This window comes from Poeciliopsis prolifica, unplaced genomic scaffold (assembly GCF_027474105.1).
Source record: "Poeciliopsis prolifica strain line A6 unplaced genomic scaffold, Auburn_PproV2 SCAFFOLD012, whole genome shotgun sequence".
In the NCBI taxonomy this organism is placed as follows: Eukaryota; Metazoa; Chordata; class Actinopteri; order Cyprinodontiformes; family Poeciliidae; genus Poeciliopsis; species Poeciliopsis prolifica.
This window is the reverse complement of record NW_026562387.1, coordinates 14,103,591-14,122,932: the sequence shown is the minus strand read 5'-3', so window position 1 is coordinate 14,122,932 and position 19,342 is coordinate 14,103,591. Positions and strand designations below refer to the sequence as shown.

Below are 19,342 nucleotides of genomic sequence, written 5' to 3'. Positions count from 1 at the left end.
GGAGGATGAAGAAGCCTTTCCCTCTGGTGCAGCAGTGAACATGGACACAGTGCAGAACAGCTGCTTGCCTGAATGGCATTTCTCTGATTTGCAGTACTGAGGAAAACCTCGGGTGAACTTCTGTGTTCCTGCTGCTCGTTTCCTTTCTGCTCGTGTTTTTAAAGATTGTCAACATCTTGAATCTACGTCTCTGTACAATGTGCATAACTATAGAGCTTTGGTCCACTGATAAAAAGTCGGCATAACTGAAGGCATAACTCCTTTCTGTGTCTTCTTTAAAATTTCTCTTGGTTTTGGTTGCAGCTTTTTTTTTGAGTGTGTGTGTGTGTGTGTGTGTGTGTGTGTGTGTGTGTGTGTGTGTGTGTGGGTGTGTGTGTGTGTGGGTGTGTGTGCGCGTGTGTGTGTGTTGTTTTTAAAGCCTCTGCGCTGATCCACGTGTGTACTTTTCTCCTTGCAGTTTTTCTCGGCCCGGCTTCTGCCTGAAATTGTTTGTTTACAATGAAAGCAGCAGAACAAATCTGTGGAGGTAAACGGATGCCTTTTTAAAACAAACCATTTTTCTATGACATTTACAGGATGCAGCAATTCTTCAGAGCGGGATCGAGGGTGGGGGAAAAAAAAAGAAGAAAAAATGCAGAGATAACCGACCTGGACGTGGAAGGATGTGCGTCAAGCCGACACTTGATTCTGAATAAATCGCATCAAATTTCGCCTCACTTCAAATTAAGTTCATTCGCTCTGACATGTGACACTTATCCTCAACATTCACCTCTTTTCTGTTCCTGTGAGGGCAAAAACATCCGAAGGGAGTGACGGATTGAGACTTTGGCTAAAAGAGTGATATTTCTGACAAGAAAATACAGCGCCTTGCTGCTCCAACTTTTTTTCTCATTTTGCTTCCTCACTAACCTCATACTTCACAGTATTTTATGTTGTAGACCATCTTAAAGCAAGTCATGATTGTGAAGTGGAAGGAAATTTGTTTTGCACAAATGTAAATAGAAAACCAGTCTGCACACATCAGGTTCAAGTTTAACTTTTTGGCTTTCATGCAAAATGAAAACTAGTTGACAGCTCTGTCATAGAGCTAAGAAGAACTTTGATTCATAAAAGGAATAATAAAGGCTTTCATGTTCATGTTTCCTCTCATAACAAAGGTTTTATTTTATTTAGTTTTTATTTGTTTGATAAAACCAAAGATCTGAAATTCTAGCTTTTAAATTGCTACATTTTTGTATTTTAAACTGTTTGTATTTTAAAAATGATTGGAGAGTCTTCACCGTGACATGAATGCAATCAGGTTTTTGGCAATACTTGATAGTTAATGTTCACAAATGCACTTGAGTTGTTTTGCAATGAAGAAAGGGGAAACAATTGCAGTCTGTATGTGACGTACTCAAAAAGAATTGTGGCTGTAACGGCAGAGAAATGGCAGTTCTGCCAACTTTTCTAAAATCTGGAACTTGCAAATATGTGCATGCCATACTTTTCAGATGTTTATTGTAAAAATAGATCAAGCATAATTTCCATCCTGCTTCAAAATGATGCTCTGGGTGACAAAATGTAGAAAAATCTAAAGGAGAAGTAAGACTTTTGCGAGGCGTTGCACCGTGCAACACAAAAAACTGAATGAAAGATTCAGGAATTCAAATAATTTCAGGAATCACTAAATAAAAAAATAAATCATAGTTGGAAGATAACCTTTGGACAGTTTAAATAAAAAAGGTGTAAGAAACAAAAATGAAGCTTCGTTTAACAGAAGCGATCTTTGCTCAGCTGAAAGGAATCCAAAATATGAAAGAAGCAAAAAGCCATTCTTTGTACAAAAGAACAAGTTTTGTGAGACACTCAAGTAAAAAGAAAAATAAAGCAAAGAATGAGCTTGGTGATTACGCGTCAACCCTACACATCTAGAAAGAATTAGGGCAAATTAAAAAGGCTCAGCATGTTCATTTTCTGGAAAAACTCAGATTCATGTGTTGGTTTAAAAATATCAGGTTAAATCTGCGGTCCGGTTCAAGCATGCAGAGGAAAATAAGAAACTTTTTTTTTTGTACAAGCTGTGGAGATGAGAAATTACAGAAGACACAGTTGAGGCTGTTTGACATGAATTTTTTTTCCAACACAGATTGAAACACTTTAGAAAAAGGAGGCAGAAAGCCAAGTGATTATAAAGAAATAAAAAGGAAAAGATCTCCCTCAGTCCTTGAGCTGAAGTTTGTGTGTTCTTTGGCTTTCAGGCTTTGGCAACAGAAACGAAGCTGCAGTATGACTCGACACCGAAACCCCTCGTCATTATGACCACCGTCGTTTTAAAAGTCCTCCGCTTCCTCCCCTTCATCCAGTTATCAATAAATACCTGTAAAAGTTGTACAAAGTTACACTGTGGCTGAAAATATTTATAGATGAAACACAACTGGAGGCAAACAACATTATAATGCAACAGCAAAGGTTCATTTTTTAGTCCCAAAACTTTACCATTGATTCGATCTGAAGACATTTTTTTTCTTCTTTTTTAAATATTTACATTCAAACAATGAAGGAAAAAAGTAAGAGACTGAAGATAAAATGTGTACTCACACTCACACATATAGCTTAGATTTTGCCAGTACAAATGTAAAAATTTAGAGCACATTTACATTACAAAATTATTCTTAGCAGTTAGATGCAACAGACTTTGGTAGATAGTGTTTGGATTTGGTTTCTCTTTACTAAATCCCTCCTCGTGTTGAACCAGAATTAGGGAGACCGTTCTGGATCTAAAACTCTTTAAAACAGCAAACTGTAATTTTTTTCTTTTCTTTTCTTTCTTTCTTTTTTTTTTTTTACATAATTCTCACATATTAATCTCTTTTTCATGTTTTTGGTTTTCGCAGAGGTCATTTACAGAACTGTGGTGATCACACTGACAACACAAAGTTTTCCTCCGTCCCGGTGACTCGGCAACATTTTTCAGTCCTCGTCCGCTTTATTTTTCTTTGCCTTTGTTTCTAATGGCTGTCGCGTTTTCACTCGTTCACTTGGGGAGCTCCTCTAGAGAGTCGGTGAGCGGGTCCATTGGTGCGGCCATGCCGAGATCGGGCTGTTTCAAGCGCTTTATTGTGTTTTTCAGGGCTTGCCTCTTGTTGCAGAACCACACACGCACCACCTCCCTGTCATAGTTCAGCTTCTCGGCTATTTCCGTCATTTCCTGTCCGGAGGGGTGCGTGTTCTTCTCAAAGTGGCTGTTGAGGATCTCCAGCGCCTGCGGGGTGAAAGAGGTCCGCCGCTTGCGTTTTTTCGAGGGCTCGCTCCCAATAAACTCAGTCAGGTTCTGCATGCCGGATCGGTGGCGGGCTTCAGCCTCGGCCATCCAGCGCTCCAGAACAGGCTTAATCTTCTGGGCGCTTTTAGGGGTGATGTCCAACTTCTCAAACCTGGCAGGATATAAAAGGCCAGGGTTCAGTTTGCCTGTCAGACTGCTACCTATAGTGTTCTCTTGGGCTTCCTGTGGTAGGAAAAAGTGGCTTCTCAGGATGGTGTGTCTGGGGAGAATTGAGAAAAAAGAATCTTACTCAGGTGCCCTGCCAGAACAAGGGATAAGTCGCCTGCCTTTTAGTCTCCTCAACCAGAATGCCACAGGGACTCAAACCAGGGTTCCTACACATCTTAAATGGAAATTATATTGCTTTCCAGACTGAACAACTAAAGTGATCAAAGTCATTTTTAACCCATTATTAGAACATAAATATAAATGAAGCCTGAAAAAACAGACTGGAAGGAGGGATGGATAACAAATTCTGGGAAACAAGTGGAAAGATGAATCAAGGAAAAGATGGATACACTAGATGGATGAACTAGAGAATGGATGAAAGAGTGAACGATTAGACAGTTTGATAAATGGATGGATTGACCAATGAATAGATGGATGGACCAATCTGTGAACTAATGGATTGATGGAAGAATGGATGGATGGACCAGTGGATGGAGAGATGAATAGAAAAGTATAAACTAGTGGATGGATGAAAGAATGGATGATGGGCTGTTTCACCAATGGATGAGTGAATGGACCAATGGATGGATGAAAGGATGGATGATTTGAGCAATGAACGCTTGGGTGAACCAACAGACAGACCAGTGGATAGATAGATTAATGGACAGACAGACTGATAAACAGATGAATAAATGAACAAATGGATGGACAGTTGGATAAATAAAAGATTTTGGATGGTTGAACAGAAGAAAAGATGAAACACTGATGGATGGATGGTTGTTTGAAAACTTTTAAGCAATTGGTTAATAAAGAAAGTCTGGTATTTTTTCATTTTCAATTTTATTTTTCCACACCTATCCTCACTCTAAATTGCAGATTGCGTAGGAACCCTGTGAGACAAACATCTCTGTGTCCATCTGTGTCCTGCTGCACCCAGAAAAACCTCGGCTGCAGCAGATGGAGGTGCAAAGCGCTGCAACTGTCTTTAACTGTCTGGCTCCAGATGTGCAGCTTCTCTGTCCCAAACTGGCAATAGTGGAACAAGGAGATACTGCAGATGGCTAAAAAGCAGATGCAGCTAATGCACAAAAAGCATGCCAAAAATGTAATAAATTTTTAAGATTGTTCTCAGAAATCAACAGCAAAGCAAAGCAGGAATTACTACAAATACATCCATTCTGACCCCAGATTCAAACCAAAACATGCACTTAGACGTGACATCATCATCAATTTACAAAAATACATTTTCAATCAAAACACAGACTAACGTGCTGTCAATTTCTCATGTTATATTTACTAAGAGCACATTCACAGACTGCTTGTGGAGCAAATCAATGAATGTAATAAGGCGGCTCAGCGACTGTCAGGTGCATTTTTCAATGTTTTTTCTTGAAAGGATTGCTCTCATAACTGCAATGCTTCTTTTGTATTTAGTTGGAAGAACATACCTGTACTGTGTATTATGCCTCATTATAAAAAGGATGATAAAAACGTATCTGTTTTGTATTTAGTAAATATACCAAGAGTGTGGTTTCTGAGCAAATAGATTTTTTCAGCTAATATTTTGCAAAATTCTTCAGAACTTGGTCATTGGAAGGATGGATGGATTTTGGGGGGAAATTTGATCTAAACTGACTTTTTTTTACACAATAAAAAAAAGAAATATATGTTCAAGGAGAAACAAAATCCACAAATAAGCAAATTTTCTGCTAATAATTTAAAGTTAGGTTCAACAGAAAAGTCTGAAAATAGGTTCACTGCACATGAGGTAGTGCAGCTGTACTGCTGGGAATCACACAGCAAGTGGATTCAAATATATTTTCAATTAAACTGAAAAGCTTTGGCGCTCTCCTGGAACCAAGAGAGGAAGAAAATTACAAAATGAACAATCCCTGTCAGACTGTCTTTTTGCTTTTGTCACAATAAACAATCTGATAGAAAGACACATTTTTTTGTTATTTTTAAATTAAAATAACAAAAAAAAAATCTTGTAGTAATGTTTCTTGGGGATGCTGCCGTTAACGATGACAAATATTCAGACATTTTTCAAATAAAAAGACATTAGATTTTCAGAATTTACCAGCAAATAGACTCATCAATGAACTTCAGTTGATAAAAGCATAGTTTTGTTCTTGTAAAGTAACTCCTCCTCCAGAATTTAGAAATGCTTTCCGTAAAGCGGCTCTTCCAGAAACAGCAGAAAGCCACACTGAAGCTGTGCTCTCTGAGGAACAAACAAACTAAAAAAGCCTTTTTTTTATGATGAGGTGAGCTGAGGGCGAGATGCCCATGCATGCATGAACTTCCTCTGTTCCTACACCTCATCGGTGCATTTCTCGTCGTCGACAGGCGGTATTATTTATAACCCCATCCTCCCGTCCTAAACACTGGAAAAAGCAGGGCTCCATTCTGAGGGAATACATTAGTAAATATGAAGAGTCACTGGAGACAGGACATTTTATGGATCAACAGGAACCGCAGATACTAAAATGAGCTGAGAGCTGCTCAGCTGGGGAGCACACTCCCCCCTCTAGAGTATCAGGAAGGGCGGGGTGTCAGGAGCCGGGCCTATTTCAGTCCAAAGGTTTGTAAGGAGTGTTTGGTCATTACTGCATCTGGTGTTTAAAACCAAAGCAAGAAGCTACCTGAATGCTAGCTGACTTCGATAACTGAATTAAATAGGTTGACTTTCCTGTTGTTTGAGTAATAATTGTAATTCAGTTATATAATTTAGTGTAATTTTTCAGCTGTGAAAAATCTATTTTTTAAGGCGGCCTTGAAGAGACTCCAGTATTTATCTGTTTTTCACTGCAAAGTCTTACCAGGTGTTTTTGATCTAGTTGTAAATACTTGAATTACTTGAATTGAGACCAAACTTTTTAAAAATAACTTTAGTTTTCAGCTAGATATAGGAGATTATTTTAAGTCAATATTTACTTACCATAGATTAAAAAGCACTAGACATTTTTCCGATTTTTTAAGTGAAATAATCTGCCAGTCAGTAATATTCAGAAATTACTAACTTAAAACAAGCTCCTGCATCTTCTTGAAAAGCTTCTTATAAAGTGGTTTCGTCTTAATTCAAGTGTACTAAGTTATTTACACTGAAAATCAAACAAAAACATCTAAGATTCAGTATTTCAGAAGTGTCATTTTTAAAATGTTCCTATCCCAAAACATGTTTAAACTATTTGAATCATCAATACACATCATCAACTCAGATTCAGCTCTCATTTGTGAAGGTTTAGACAAACTAAATCTGGAGGAAGTCTCAACCAAAACCAAAAGTAACATTTGTGAACAGAGAGAGAGTCAGAATCTACAGTCACCTGAGTTTAACTGTTGATAACAATAATAAGAAAACTATGGGTATAAACTACTTAAAATTGCCTGCTGGGTAGTACAAAAACTCAAATGCATCAACCAACTATTTAATTTTTGTCTTTCTCATAGTTTAGGTGAATGGCAAACCTTTATTTAATTGCATCCCTGACAGTTCTTGTCACACATGCTGTGGTAATGTGGGCTTTTGATAATTTATTTGAAGCTTTTTTTCTTGGTGGAAAACAATAAAATGAATATTTTTAAGCAACAAATAGGTAAACTAGTGTGACTTTAATTTCTCCATATTGTCTCAAATGTTTTACATACACACCTGCTAATATTTGATTAAACATGCCAAGGAGGCCTTATTAGAACACTTTTTGTAGTCCTGGCAGAATTTAGTTTGGATATTTAACTTCTCCGTAGAAGTATCATCACATTTATGTCCATAATAAGCAGTGATGGCATAGTTACTTTGGAGAAATAACTTCAATCTGACTACTGATTACTCCTTGAAACAGTAACTTAGTTAGATTACTTATTACTTGATTTGAAAACTAAGTTACATTAAAAGTAACTATTTTAATTATTTTCAGCAGCTGATAATAACAACAATGCTCTGCCACCTGTGATTTCGAAAAGTAGCTGTAATCTGACTACTGAATTTGAAATAGGAACACGTTAGATTACTCGCTACTGAAAAAAGTGGTCTGACGTCAGTAACACGTTACTAACTAATGCGTTACTGATGTCGCTGATAATAAGTGAATATAATTGATACATATAATTGGGTTGAACGCTCATTTCTGCAGATCAAAGTCAGAAAAACTAAGAAATGTTCAGTTGATTATAGGAAGAATCCTCCACAGTGCCCTCTAGTTTTCATCCATAGACTGGCTGTCCAGGTTGTAGATTACAAACTCTTTGGTACAAATATTGACAACAACTTGACCTTTACAGCTAATACAGTTCTGCTCTGTGCTAATGCTCACGGTATTTTTTATTAGAAATTGAAAAGTTTTAATGTTGTTTTGTTGAGTCGATTTTAATGTTTTCTTTTCTCTGTTGGTTGAAGAGCCTCGCCCTTCAGACTGAACGGCGCAGTGAAGATATGCAGCTAAACTAAAGAATACGTTTTTCCCAAGCTCTAAGGAACCATTCAAAAGAAAGGCTAAAGCATTCCTTGCTGACCTGACTTGCGAGACCCACACACAGACTGTAGTAACCTATGTTTGTGTCATGAATGTTGTTATTTTCATATTTTTGTCAGTTGTATTTGTACTTTTCTTTCCAATTTCCAAATTTCCCCCTTGGGGACAATAAAGTTTATCTTGATCTTGGACTGTATTGAGTCTAATCTGCAAAAGTATCACAAAAAAGTTACAGTACTTACCAACTAATAATCTCTATGGTTTTAAGGGTTCCTGGAGCAATCTACTTTGTTGTAATCAACAAATTCTTAACATGAAGCTGGATACCATAATTGATATTTCTAAATCTGAACTTGAAGGTGCAAAATAGTTATTCTTTAAGTTGCACTAAATATCATAAATTTCTGTAGAATCAAACCATATTTCAGTCGGCCTTTATTTGAGCAAAAAGTGCCTGTTTAGAAAAACTAATAAAGATCCTGGAAACATGTTGAGCAATGAAAACAGACAAGATGGAAGCATCTGTCAGTGTGTGTTGGCTGTCTGGGTTCAGAGCCGGAGCCCCAGAGCTACAGTGCCTCTCCTCAAACTCCATGTCTATGTTGATGTTAACTAAACTAAAGCATGTAAAGTTCCCCTGATTCTTCTTAAAACATCAGAATGTCATGTCTGATGTCATACTGACAACAAAAACAAAATAAAAATAACAACAAAAACCTCTTAGCAACATGCGTAACAGTGTTTATTTTTGAAGCTAATGGATTTTAATGTATGTTATAAATATTTGAATTATGTCTGTCTCTAAATATTTTATGTTTTTTTTTTCAACTTTAAACATTAGTCTGGGCCTGATGCACTATTTCACTTTTTATCGGCTGTTTGATGTTGATGTGATGAAAGTTTTAAAGGTGCGTGACGGCGCAGCGTCACCTAAACATCACAGGTTATCAGCGCAGCGCATTAAAAAGAGATAGGGAATCAGAATTACTGATGGAAAAGACACATGCTTTCACTGCTAACTTTCAGTATAAATATTAAAGCATACTTTGTGCAATGTAAGGAAAATTACTCTCCTATTTAGTTCTGGAATTTTATGAAGCCATGTAGCCCAATTATTCCGACCTGACAGTCAGATGTGGCTTATTTGGCTTCTTCATGCAAAACGTTAGTGAAGCAGAAAAACAGGACGAATGAAACACAGATTTTATGATTGCCTCATGAATACATAATGCCCCGTTTATGGCTAAACTGTACTCACAGTGGCAGTAAAATATGAGAATCTTATTAACAGATCGTTGCCGTCAAGCTCCCTCATGTTCAGGCAGAGGAAGCAGCAATGTGCCTTAGTAATTATTAAATGCTTTAAGTGCTTCTGGTAATACTTGTGTATGTATTTTGCATAAGTAACACCAGGCTGTCAGTGGGTGAGGGAATGGAGAGCAGGAATGGTGAGGAGAGCCATGTTGGTCAATTATGTGTTTAATATCTTAATAATGTCTGTGTGAAGACAGATTAGAGAGGCGAGCGCACCTGACAGCTCACTGACGCTGCACTGCATCATTTGACAGAATCAGGACAGAAGAATTAGAAATAAAACCAAAGCTTTCTTGTTCATCTTTTTGTCTTTTCTTTTTGCGTTTTCTCTTACCTGCAGATGGCGGACTGGCTGTATGCCGGCCCCTCGGCAGCGCTGAGCGCCTGGCCCACCTGGGTCTGTGTCAGGCCCAGAGACAGCCGGCGGATTTTGAATGCTTTGGCGAACTCGCGGATCTCCTCCAGGTTGACCCCGTCCACCTCACTGGGGGCAGTCTGCGGGTCTGCAACACAAACGCACGCATCTCATTTTATTAGCCCTCTGCTCCCCCATCGCTTATCTTATTTTCCAGAGTGAATGAGGCGAACGCGCCGCCGTGTGCGATCATGATGGTCTCTAAACAACCTTAAAAAATAGTCCTGCTCTGGGTCAGAACTTGTTATTTCTCTTTGCTGTAAACCTCACACATCTGAGAGATGTTTTGAAGAGTGGATTTATGTGAGGTGTGAATACAGGCTTTCATAGCTTTGGCTTTAAAGTGTAAATCTTGTATGTTACTGTAAAGCAGAGCATATGGACATAAACACACGACTGTTATTTTTTCTCAATAGAAAGAATGTGCTAAATTACAGACCTCTACAAATACGTATCTATTCTTAAGTCAACTCTCTCAGATTCAGATTAAAGCTGTTACTTCAGTATGACCTGGAGTGAAAATGGTTCAAAGCAAGTACGCTCCGGCACAAACACAGAAAATACACCAAAGAAATAAATGCAGGTCTGTAAACTTTCACTGAAGCATTTTTAAAATAATTTCCCTGCTAATAAAAAGTGATTTCACATTGTACATCAATGTCAGGTGCCCTGGCATCCTGCTTACCAAAGCAAAGTTTGTGCCTCTGAATAATTCATCCTGGTCATTATCAATGAATTATTAAAGAACTCCTCCAAGCGTATTTAAGCAAAAATCTATGAGGCTGCCATCTCGTTGTGCCTCATAAGTGACGCGCAGCATATGCGATGCAGCTCCAGACGTGTGAAAGCCACGAGGATGAGGGGCGACTGCAGACTCAGAGCACTCACAGCTTCTTCTGGTCCCATCATCTCCACTGTGATGAGCATTTCTTCATCATTCCCAGTGGAGGCTATTTACTTAGTAGATTGAAAGACTAATGGAAGCCGTTCTCCAGTGGTCCAGCCTCTGGATCCACATTATTCGTCAGATATTAGGTCACGGCTCAAACACGACTTAAAAGATTTGAACCAAGCTGCTCATTTATACTGACTAAGGCTTCTTAGAATAATCTAAAAAATGTTTTTAAGTTAATCTTACAAAAAAATTAAACCCCCAAACAGTTCAGAGACATTTTAAAAAAGTAAGCCTTATCAGAATATGATTCTTTGGCATAGGCCAAAAAAACAAATTCTTCTCGATGATAAATCGCCCTCATAATTATTGCAATAAAGATTTTTGTAATGAGACCATTTTGATAGATTTTGATAATGACATAATAATGGAAGTTCACCCTCTCACACGCCAATGCTATAATTTAGTAAAGAACACTCCACATTGGTACTGGAAGATACTTTAAATATTCAACATAAATCAATGAAAAACAATAAATAAAACTGAAATAAAAACCGCACACAACCAAAACCACCGAGCGTACTATGAGTGATGAAAATGATTGGAAAAGCTCTGGAGTTCAGTCCGTTATAACGTAATTGCATGGTCCTTTAAATGCCTGTTACAACAGGCATTTAAAGTTAATTTTTATTTGGGATGCAGATACCAATTTTTTAAAAATATCCTAAGCTGATCTGGACAGTTTATAACATTGATGTGTTATTAGAAGATTAATGATGACAGTATTTAGGATCTGAACTTGATTCTCTTAATAATTTGAGATAATTTAACATTGAAAAGTTTTTGCTTTGGTGGATGTTCAAGAGGCCAGTTACAGCTGATATTATCAGGTGAAACTAAATTAAGAGTTGGTGTAAGTGAGAAATTGTTTTTTTTCTAAAGTAAATATGTCTTGCTTTCAGAAAGAATAAAGAAAATGTAAAAAAAAAAGTGGCGAATAAACAGAACTTGTGCTGGTGAAGCTCATGTTCAAATTTCTAAATCTGTATTCAGCAAAACCAAAATAAATCCTGATTAAATTGTGTTTCAGTTTCAGCCTTTTTTCATGCAAAGAAGAGAAATCTGTGGATAAGTTAAAACTGGACATAAAACATGTAATAGTGTTAGTTGATCACATCAGGAATCATAAGGTGACTTTCTTGAGAATATAATGAGCCAAGAATAAAAAAAAAACACAAAATCAATATTCCCTGCATCTTGTTTATGATTTAGTTTTTCCTGTCAACATACATTCTTTGCTTTTCAATTCATTTCAGGAATGTTGTCTGTATAAGTACACATTTCATTTTCTCCAACTCTAACAGGATTTTACTTTGAATGACTGTAAATGATATTGAGAGGAAGTGATGTGGTTCATATTCAGTGTAAAGCATTAATCCTATTTACTGAAAAAGAAAAACTGGCTGGTAAAGATTTGTGCAGACCAAAATGGTTTATAAGATGTTTTCCAGGGCACCAGGAAACATAAACTAAACACAATGTCCACAACAAGTTGATCAATGGTGACTTGTTGTTTTTTTTTATTAAATTCAGTGGAACTATGGCGGCCTTTAAAATGAGTTTACATGGACTTTAGGAGAATCGACTCTGACAAATAACATTTATCTGAATAAAACCGAGTTTTTAAAGGCAGTAGCTGCCTGCTGACAGGCTGAGCTCCAATGATTTATAAGCCCCTGCCAAAGGCCAGCGCATCAGGAGAATGAAACTTTTGTTCATTATACATATCAAACGCCACTTTGGATAGTTTAATAAACCACAGAAATGACAGTCAACAGGAAGAAATAAAACAATCATTCAAAAGCTGTCTGCAAGGAGCGTCTATAAAGTTAGATCACCTTCAAGGATTTTGAGGGTTGACTGGAATTACAAACATTATCATTACTATTTTAAATTATTATGTTTTGTTTTAAATACAGTCTTTTTAGATTTATGTGGTCATCTCGCTCCCTTTAAGTGGATTCAATTATTATATTTTATATTCCACAATCCTGGGAGATGACAACTAAATCACCTTATCAGTAATAAATGTGCTCTTATTTTAAGATATTAATTTTTGTCAGAGCAACAAATTCTTTAGTCTCGTCTGCATCTGAAAGTGTTAGTAGCAATCATAGCAATCATGAAAATTTAGGTTAGGTCATTTAAAATAAATGTATTCAATTTGAAAATATAATTTTCATACAGATAACTGAGCAACAGAAGGCTTAAAAAGTAAAACTTTAAACATTTAAACTTGGTTGATAAAAAAACAAAACACTTCTTCCCATGTAATAAGTCAAAATCTTAATACATTCATGGTCAGGATTTTAAAACTGATGTTCACAGATGCTTCCTATCCAATCTATCAATAAGCTTGATTACTGACCCGAGGGACTAACTAAAAATGCACTTCACACTTTTCTGATTTGTCAAAGTTTCACTGCCAGCGATCTATTCCTTTGTTCTGGTTTTGACACCTAAAATTCAGATAAAACTTACTCATGGTTGCAATATAAACATATTTTGCGACAAACATTTAGTACTGATATAACTATGGTGAGCTGGTGTTGAAAACATTCTTGTTTCTCTGTGAGTTGCGTTGGACACTTACTGCTGACCAGCTGCCCCACGCTGAGAGCCGACGAAGATGAGGAGGTGGAGGAGGAGGAAGAGGCCTGGTGCAGAGGACTCTGTCTGTGGGGCATGTGGAGCAGGTTGGCTTGAGACGACGTAGGACCCGTCTGACCCTGCTGAGCCTGAGGCAGCTGGACACACAAACACAACGCGATGTGTCGGCAGTTTGTGGTGCAGATAAACATTACTCCTGTTACATATCGTCATCATAATAACAATTTACAATAATAATGCCATTATGGTGCTAAATTAGCCACTTAGATGCTGAATATAATGAGTGCTACCCTGTACTTAATAATGATGATGATGAATGTAGTTCCACTGGGTTATTGCTGTGAGTACTTCTGTCTGTGTTGTGCTTTTAAATCCATTTTCTCTACAGAGAAAAGCTGGTTAAAGAAATAGGAAAAGAAGCTCTTGTCAATTAATCTTGTTTTTTTTCTCATCAGGCTTGTGGTGTCGCTTGTAACAGGAGCCTGAATGTGGGGAGAAAACGTCTGGACGCAGCAATCCTCATATGAAACATAATTCATGAAATGCCAGCTATGTGCACTGATGGCAAAAACTGATGTATTTTTATGTTTTATGCACATTTGAGTTGCTTTTACAAGATCAAGACGGCATGTCTTTACTTTAGAAGCAAAAAAAGAAAAGAAAATCTGTCTAAACCATAAACTGGGCTGGTTTCTCTTCTCCTCTTTTGCCATTAATTATTTTCTCTGTGGCATGTGTTTGTTTGGATGGTGGTGGTGGTGGAGGGGTGTCAGCAGTGATGCACACACTGTCAGGACTGTTGACAGGCTCGGAGAATTATCTAGCTTCACTGGAAATATTCTAGACTGTAGGCTCTGACAACCGTAAATTATGCCCGTGGAACAATGTGTACACGCCGGCTTTGAAGTGCAGACACGAGCATAAACATTATTACAAATGCATTAATTCATTCAAGAGTATGATCTGCCGTTTCGGGTGCCACAATTACGTGTCCATCTTCAGAAAGAGTTGATCCATTCTGCACTGCAGAGGCCTTCAATGTGAACCTTTACCCTGTAATTCTGCTCTGACATCTTCATTATCAAGTCAATAACATTTCCAGCATCCATGCATCAGCGGGTGTGCATCTTATGCAGCATATAGATTGGAAAGTTGGGAGGGGAAGTTCTTCAAAAACACAAAACTGCAAGTTCTTCATGCAGCCTGCATAAAGCAGTGAAAAATAGTGTCTGGGTCAAAGAGGACAAACCAGGAGGCTTTTGAGTATTTCTGAAGGAGAAGAGCACTGGAAAACATAGGCAGGAAGGTTTGAGCTTTAACTGAGGTGATGAAAAGTGTTTTTACCCTTTAGTTTGTTTTTTTTGGGAAGTCTGCAAAGTTTTATAAGTTTCAGTGAGACTTCACAAATATTTTACTGACAAATATGCACAGACACAAGTTGGAAGAGGCAAGCATTCTTCTTTTTCACCAAAAAAACATTTTTATAGGTGAAATGATGCAAATAAGTGTGTAAGTGGGGAATACAATTCCCTGCAAAATGTTTATTTTCACATTTTATCACATTGAAACCACAAAACTTGCCACGTATCGCATAATTCTGATACGTTGTTTTCAACATCTCTCCAAATAAAAATCTAATTTGCGATTACAGTTCGACTTCCCCTCCAATTTTACAGTACTGCTTAAGGAATACTGTAAAAATATTGTGGACTTCTTTTAATTTGTTGATGTTATTTTTATTTTTCAAAGTTTAACAATTTATTTACCCAAACACATCACATGGGTCTGCAAATACTATTTAGTCGATTTGTTTGTTACAGTATCTTAGGAACCAGCCTAATTTTTATCAACTTAAAGTCAGAACTAATGAACAACAAATTGCAAACAACTGTTTATCTCATTTTCTCCTTTATGAAGAGTTTTTCTATGCAATTTACATTTATATGTAAATGTTAATTATTATGTAATCTCCAGGTTTGTTTTGTTTTTAAATAAACTTGAAACAATTGCCCAAAAATGTATTGATGACACAACAAAAGGAGAATTTCTATCATCTACTGATTGTGGATTTGAAATAAAATAAAACTAACTTTTCAGCTAGATTTAGAAGCTTGTTTATAATTCCTTAACATTGATGAAGAAGTATTCTACTTGTACAATATGTCACTAATGACTAATACTTTTTCATCAATATCAAGTAATTATTGACTTAAAACAAGCTCTTTTATCTTTCTAAAAACTTACATGGAAGTTAGGTTTGTCTTATTTCAAGTGTACTAAGATGTTTGGAGTTTAAACTACACAAAAAATACTTTGTAAGATTTTGTTTTTGCAGTGTATGAAATGAATGAATGAATGTTTTTGCAAGGAACAGCACTTTTAAAATCAGGCCATAATAATGAATAAACAAAAAACTCCACTAGGTGTTGCTCATTCCACAGTTTTAAAGCCAGCCCTTGATCAGTTTTGGGAGTTTAGGAGCGTAACCGGCTGCTCTGCAGGCGAGCTGCCTTCATGTGTGTGTTAGCATGTTCCTCCAGGAGTGTGTATGGTACCTGCTGTCCTGGCTTGATTGGTGACAGCGTGATTCCCTGGGTGTTGATGACAGGCAGGATCTGATTGCCGATCACTGTGGCGATGATCTGGCCTTGAGCGTTGGTCAGAAGCTGAGGCGTAATTGGCTGTACCTGCAGTGCTGGGTTGCCACCCCCTGATTGGCTGGAGGGCCCTGCAGAGTTGGGCATCAGTGGGATTGTTCCAATTATCTACAAAGGGGGCAGAGCGGAGACAAAATCAGCTGGGTGGTTTTAAAAAAACAGGAAGATCAGAGAGGCTAAACGCTACTGGAGGTATCAAAGAAAATGGATTATTATTAGTATTATTACTTTAAATCAGAAATGAGTCGGACATTTAGAGCATTTAATGAGGCTAATCAGAGCACATTGGTTCAGCGCAGTGGGACTTTGAGAAAGAAAGATGCAGAAGTGTCCTCTGATCATCTGTCACTGATGTGGTTTTACAGGCTGGAGCAAGTGAAGCCAAAGCAGACTGCTGGGAGCGCATCGCAAAGGTCAGCGCTGAATACCTGTGTGTGTGATGGTGCACACCACTGACTGTATTATCCATCTCCAGGCTGACATCAGCAAGGATGTGTGTGTTTTAGAGTGCGTGTGTGTTGAAGTGTTTTTGTCTGTTTCTGGAGTGAGGCTGCTGAGAAACACAGACCCCCGATTTCACCCAGGAACAAGTGCAAAGAAACAATAAGAGGGAGAGAAGAAGAAGAGAGAGACAGGACCTTGTGTCTCTAATCCAACTCTCAGGGTCCCAGGGGTACTTCAGCCCCCTCCTCACCCCACGCTCTCCTCTCCTCTCTTCAGTGGCTGTAATCAGGAAGGGCAGATCAAAGGGGGTGGCAGAGTGTCACTGCAACGTTTTAGCTCTCAGAGCTGCCAGAGTGTAGCCGGGAGTGGCGCTTTAGGGGGGACTTAGCGCCTCTTCACTATGATGAAGGTTAATGTCATCTGGGGACTGGTTCTGGGCAGCGGCCGTCACCCGGGCCCCCCTGCTGGCAGTGTTCCTCCACCACGCCTCATTACGCCAGAGAGCTACTCCACACGGACGAGGCGCCGTCGTTTTAAATTCTGTTGTTTGGAAACAAGGCGAAAGCTGCTTGTGCTAAAAAATAGCAAAGTCTTGGACTCGTTCTCTTTCAGTTCAAGGCTCTCTGCCAGCACACAGAGTATGGCCCCCCTCTCCTCTTCCTCTCGTGTCTTTGACATAATAGGGAGGGATCTGTGCAAGAAAGGTGGGCCGATGATGTGTAATTCATCCCTGCCACGGCTCATTTGCTTATGTTGCTTCGCATTAGGGAACAGATAATTTATCTCTCTCGCTCCCTCTTTCTGCTCCGGCTTTCCAAACTCCCTGTAATGCGCTCCTGCCACTTAGCATATTTTATTGCCCTGCCTGACGCCCGTGTCTCCAGAGTCCCACTGATCCCACTTTGCATGCCACCGTGGCACAGAACTTGTTCCGCTCAATTATTCATCATCATTGGACTAAGTGGTTGTTCTATAAGCATAATAAAGGAGCGGGAACCTGACAGCTCTGTGCTCGTCCCAAACCTGCCGAGGCCCCTGAATATCCACACAGATGTTTTATGGCTGCGTCACCCTGCTCCAGTTAGGCTGGATTTCTAAGAGGAGGGACCTGTCAGAGTTTGCTAGGGAGGCAGTCTTCACCTCATTGTTTCTGCAAGTTAAAGACGTTTGTGAATTAAATTTTGTTTTGTGAATCAATACTGGTAATTGCTGGTAATATTAAAAAAATAAATTTAAATCCGTGAATACTTCAGAATCAGAATCTGCTTTATTGACTGAGAGTTTAACAATTTAAGTTTGACTTTTCAAAGCAACAGTGAGAAGACATTAAGTAACTGAATGAATCCTGGATGGAGGAAAGATAAAGGAAAGGGCAACATAGCTTTACATGTTCAAGCACAGTCATAACATCTACTGTTGATGAATCTCAGGCTATTCAAATTACAGATATTGAGCCAAACCTTTCATCCTGATGAAAACTTGAATTTTATTCATTAAAACATTCAGACAACAAACAACATTACATTCATATGTAATGATTATGAACATTGTTAACTTACATTGAACAAAATTAGTAAATTAAGCGTATAGAAAGCATCATTTGTGAAGGTTGATGTTAAAAGAGCCCAACACGCCCTAAAACATAAATGAGGCCAAAGTTTTGTGTTATTCAAAATATAAAAATGAAGTTATTTAGACCTTTTTCAGTTGGCAGATTAGGGTGTAGCTTCACAAATTGTAGAACAAAATATGTGAAATTGTTCATATGGAAGTAGGCTTTAAATACAAATCCTATTTAAATTTGAACAAAACTGGAGAAAATTCTTTCTGAATAATGAAAGCAGATTTTTATTGAGTTTTTATATAGAGTTTTATGTTTTATTACTATCTTTCTCATTGTATAAAGAATCACCACTGGTTTGTGACACAACCACTTTACATGAAATGTTGGCTACAGATGATTAAAACTTGCCTTTTTAATGCAGTTCTCCAACAAAGCCTCCAAATTGGTTCAAATTTTTAGTAAACAGATTTTGAAAATGTTGACATACAAAAGCCTTGTACTTCAAAGCCAGTTTTATCTAAGTAAAAAATGTAATTACTGAAGTGTAAAAGAAATCAATGGTTTTAAAGTTGATAGGACTCATTAGTGATTATAGTACATTTGTCATTTCTACTCTCCTTGACAAGCATATAATATGATGTTTGCTAAGAGCTGCAGGAGCGATAGCCGTTGAGACGATCAGATTATTTTTATTCAAAAAAGAATTGAAAGGATTTTTTAACACGCACCTGAATAAAGTGCAAAAGGACAGGGGAAAGGGCAGCACCAGGGGCAGGATGAATACCACCACCAAGCGATATTATGCTAAGAGGCCGTTTCTCTCTTTTACATGTTCTTATTCTAAGTCTGTAGCACACTTTGACAACCAGCAGGAAACTCTCTTCAGGGAATTTGATAAAGGCATGGAGTAATTTCCATCCCCAAATATGATTGTGGGTTTATGATGCAGCAATTTCCTCCCACAACTATTTCATAAATAAGCAGCCTCCAGGACCTCTTTCTCATTTTTTGCTAAGTAAATATCCTTACTTATCTTCCATGTTTTTGCATGTTTTTTCACTTCCTGTGTTTGCCTCAGCTCCGGTTCATAGGATGGCATGTGTGAGAGACGTGCCTCTCTCCATCCAGCAGAACTCATTAAGATTATGCTGCTCTTGTTTCCAGAGAAATGTCATCTCATCTCTCCAGCCGGGGCAATCTGTGTCTTTAGCCATGGTCGCCAGGCAATATCTCTGCCCATTTTCTCTCCTCCACTGTTCATGTGGTGAATTGGGACCCAAGAGAGGAAAAATGTTTGGAAAGTCAACACACAAGTTCTCACTGCAATTTTAAGCTTCAGTCTGCTCTCAAAATCTGAGCAAATTAAAAAAATAAAACAGCTGCCTTGCAGGGATATGTCAGAGAGAGAATGCTTCCTGATTCTTTCTCTTTTTACTAAT

At 38.0% G+C, this 19,342-nt stretch overlaps 1 protein-coding gene across 3 annotated transcripts in view; it reads right to left on the bottom strand.

Moving 5' to 3' along the window:
* Positions 1-1,474: 1,474 nt before the first annotated feature.
* Positions 1,475-19,342, bottom strand: part of pou6f2 (POU class 6 homeobox 2) — an 83,780-nt gene continuing 65,912 nt past the window's right edge. For 2 of the 3 annotated variants that reach the window (XM_055037954.1, XM_055037953.1), the window contains 4 exons: positions 15,794-16,003; positions 13,222-13,375; positions 9,596-9,764; positions 1,475-3,524 (listed from right to left, as the gene is read on the bottom strand). In XM_055037954.1, the coding sequence (XP_054893929.1) occupies positions 3,017-3,524; positions 9,596-9,764; positions 13,222-13,375; positions 15,794-16,003 (1,041 nt within the window). In that variant the 3' untranslated portion in view covers positions 1,475-3,016. The remainder of the gene's footprint in view (positions 3,525-9,595; positions 9,765-13,221; positions 13,376-15,793; positions 16,004-19,342) is intronic. The other variant, XM_055037955.1, reaches the window with a different exon arrangement.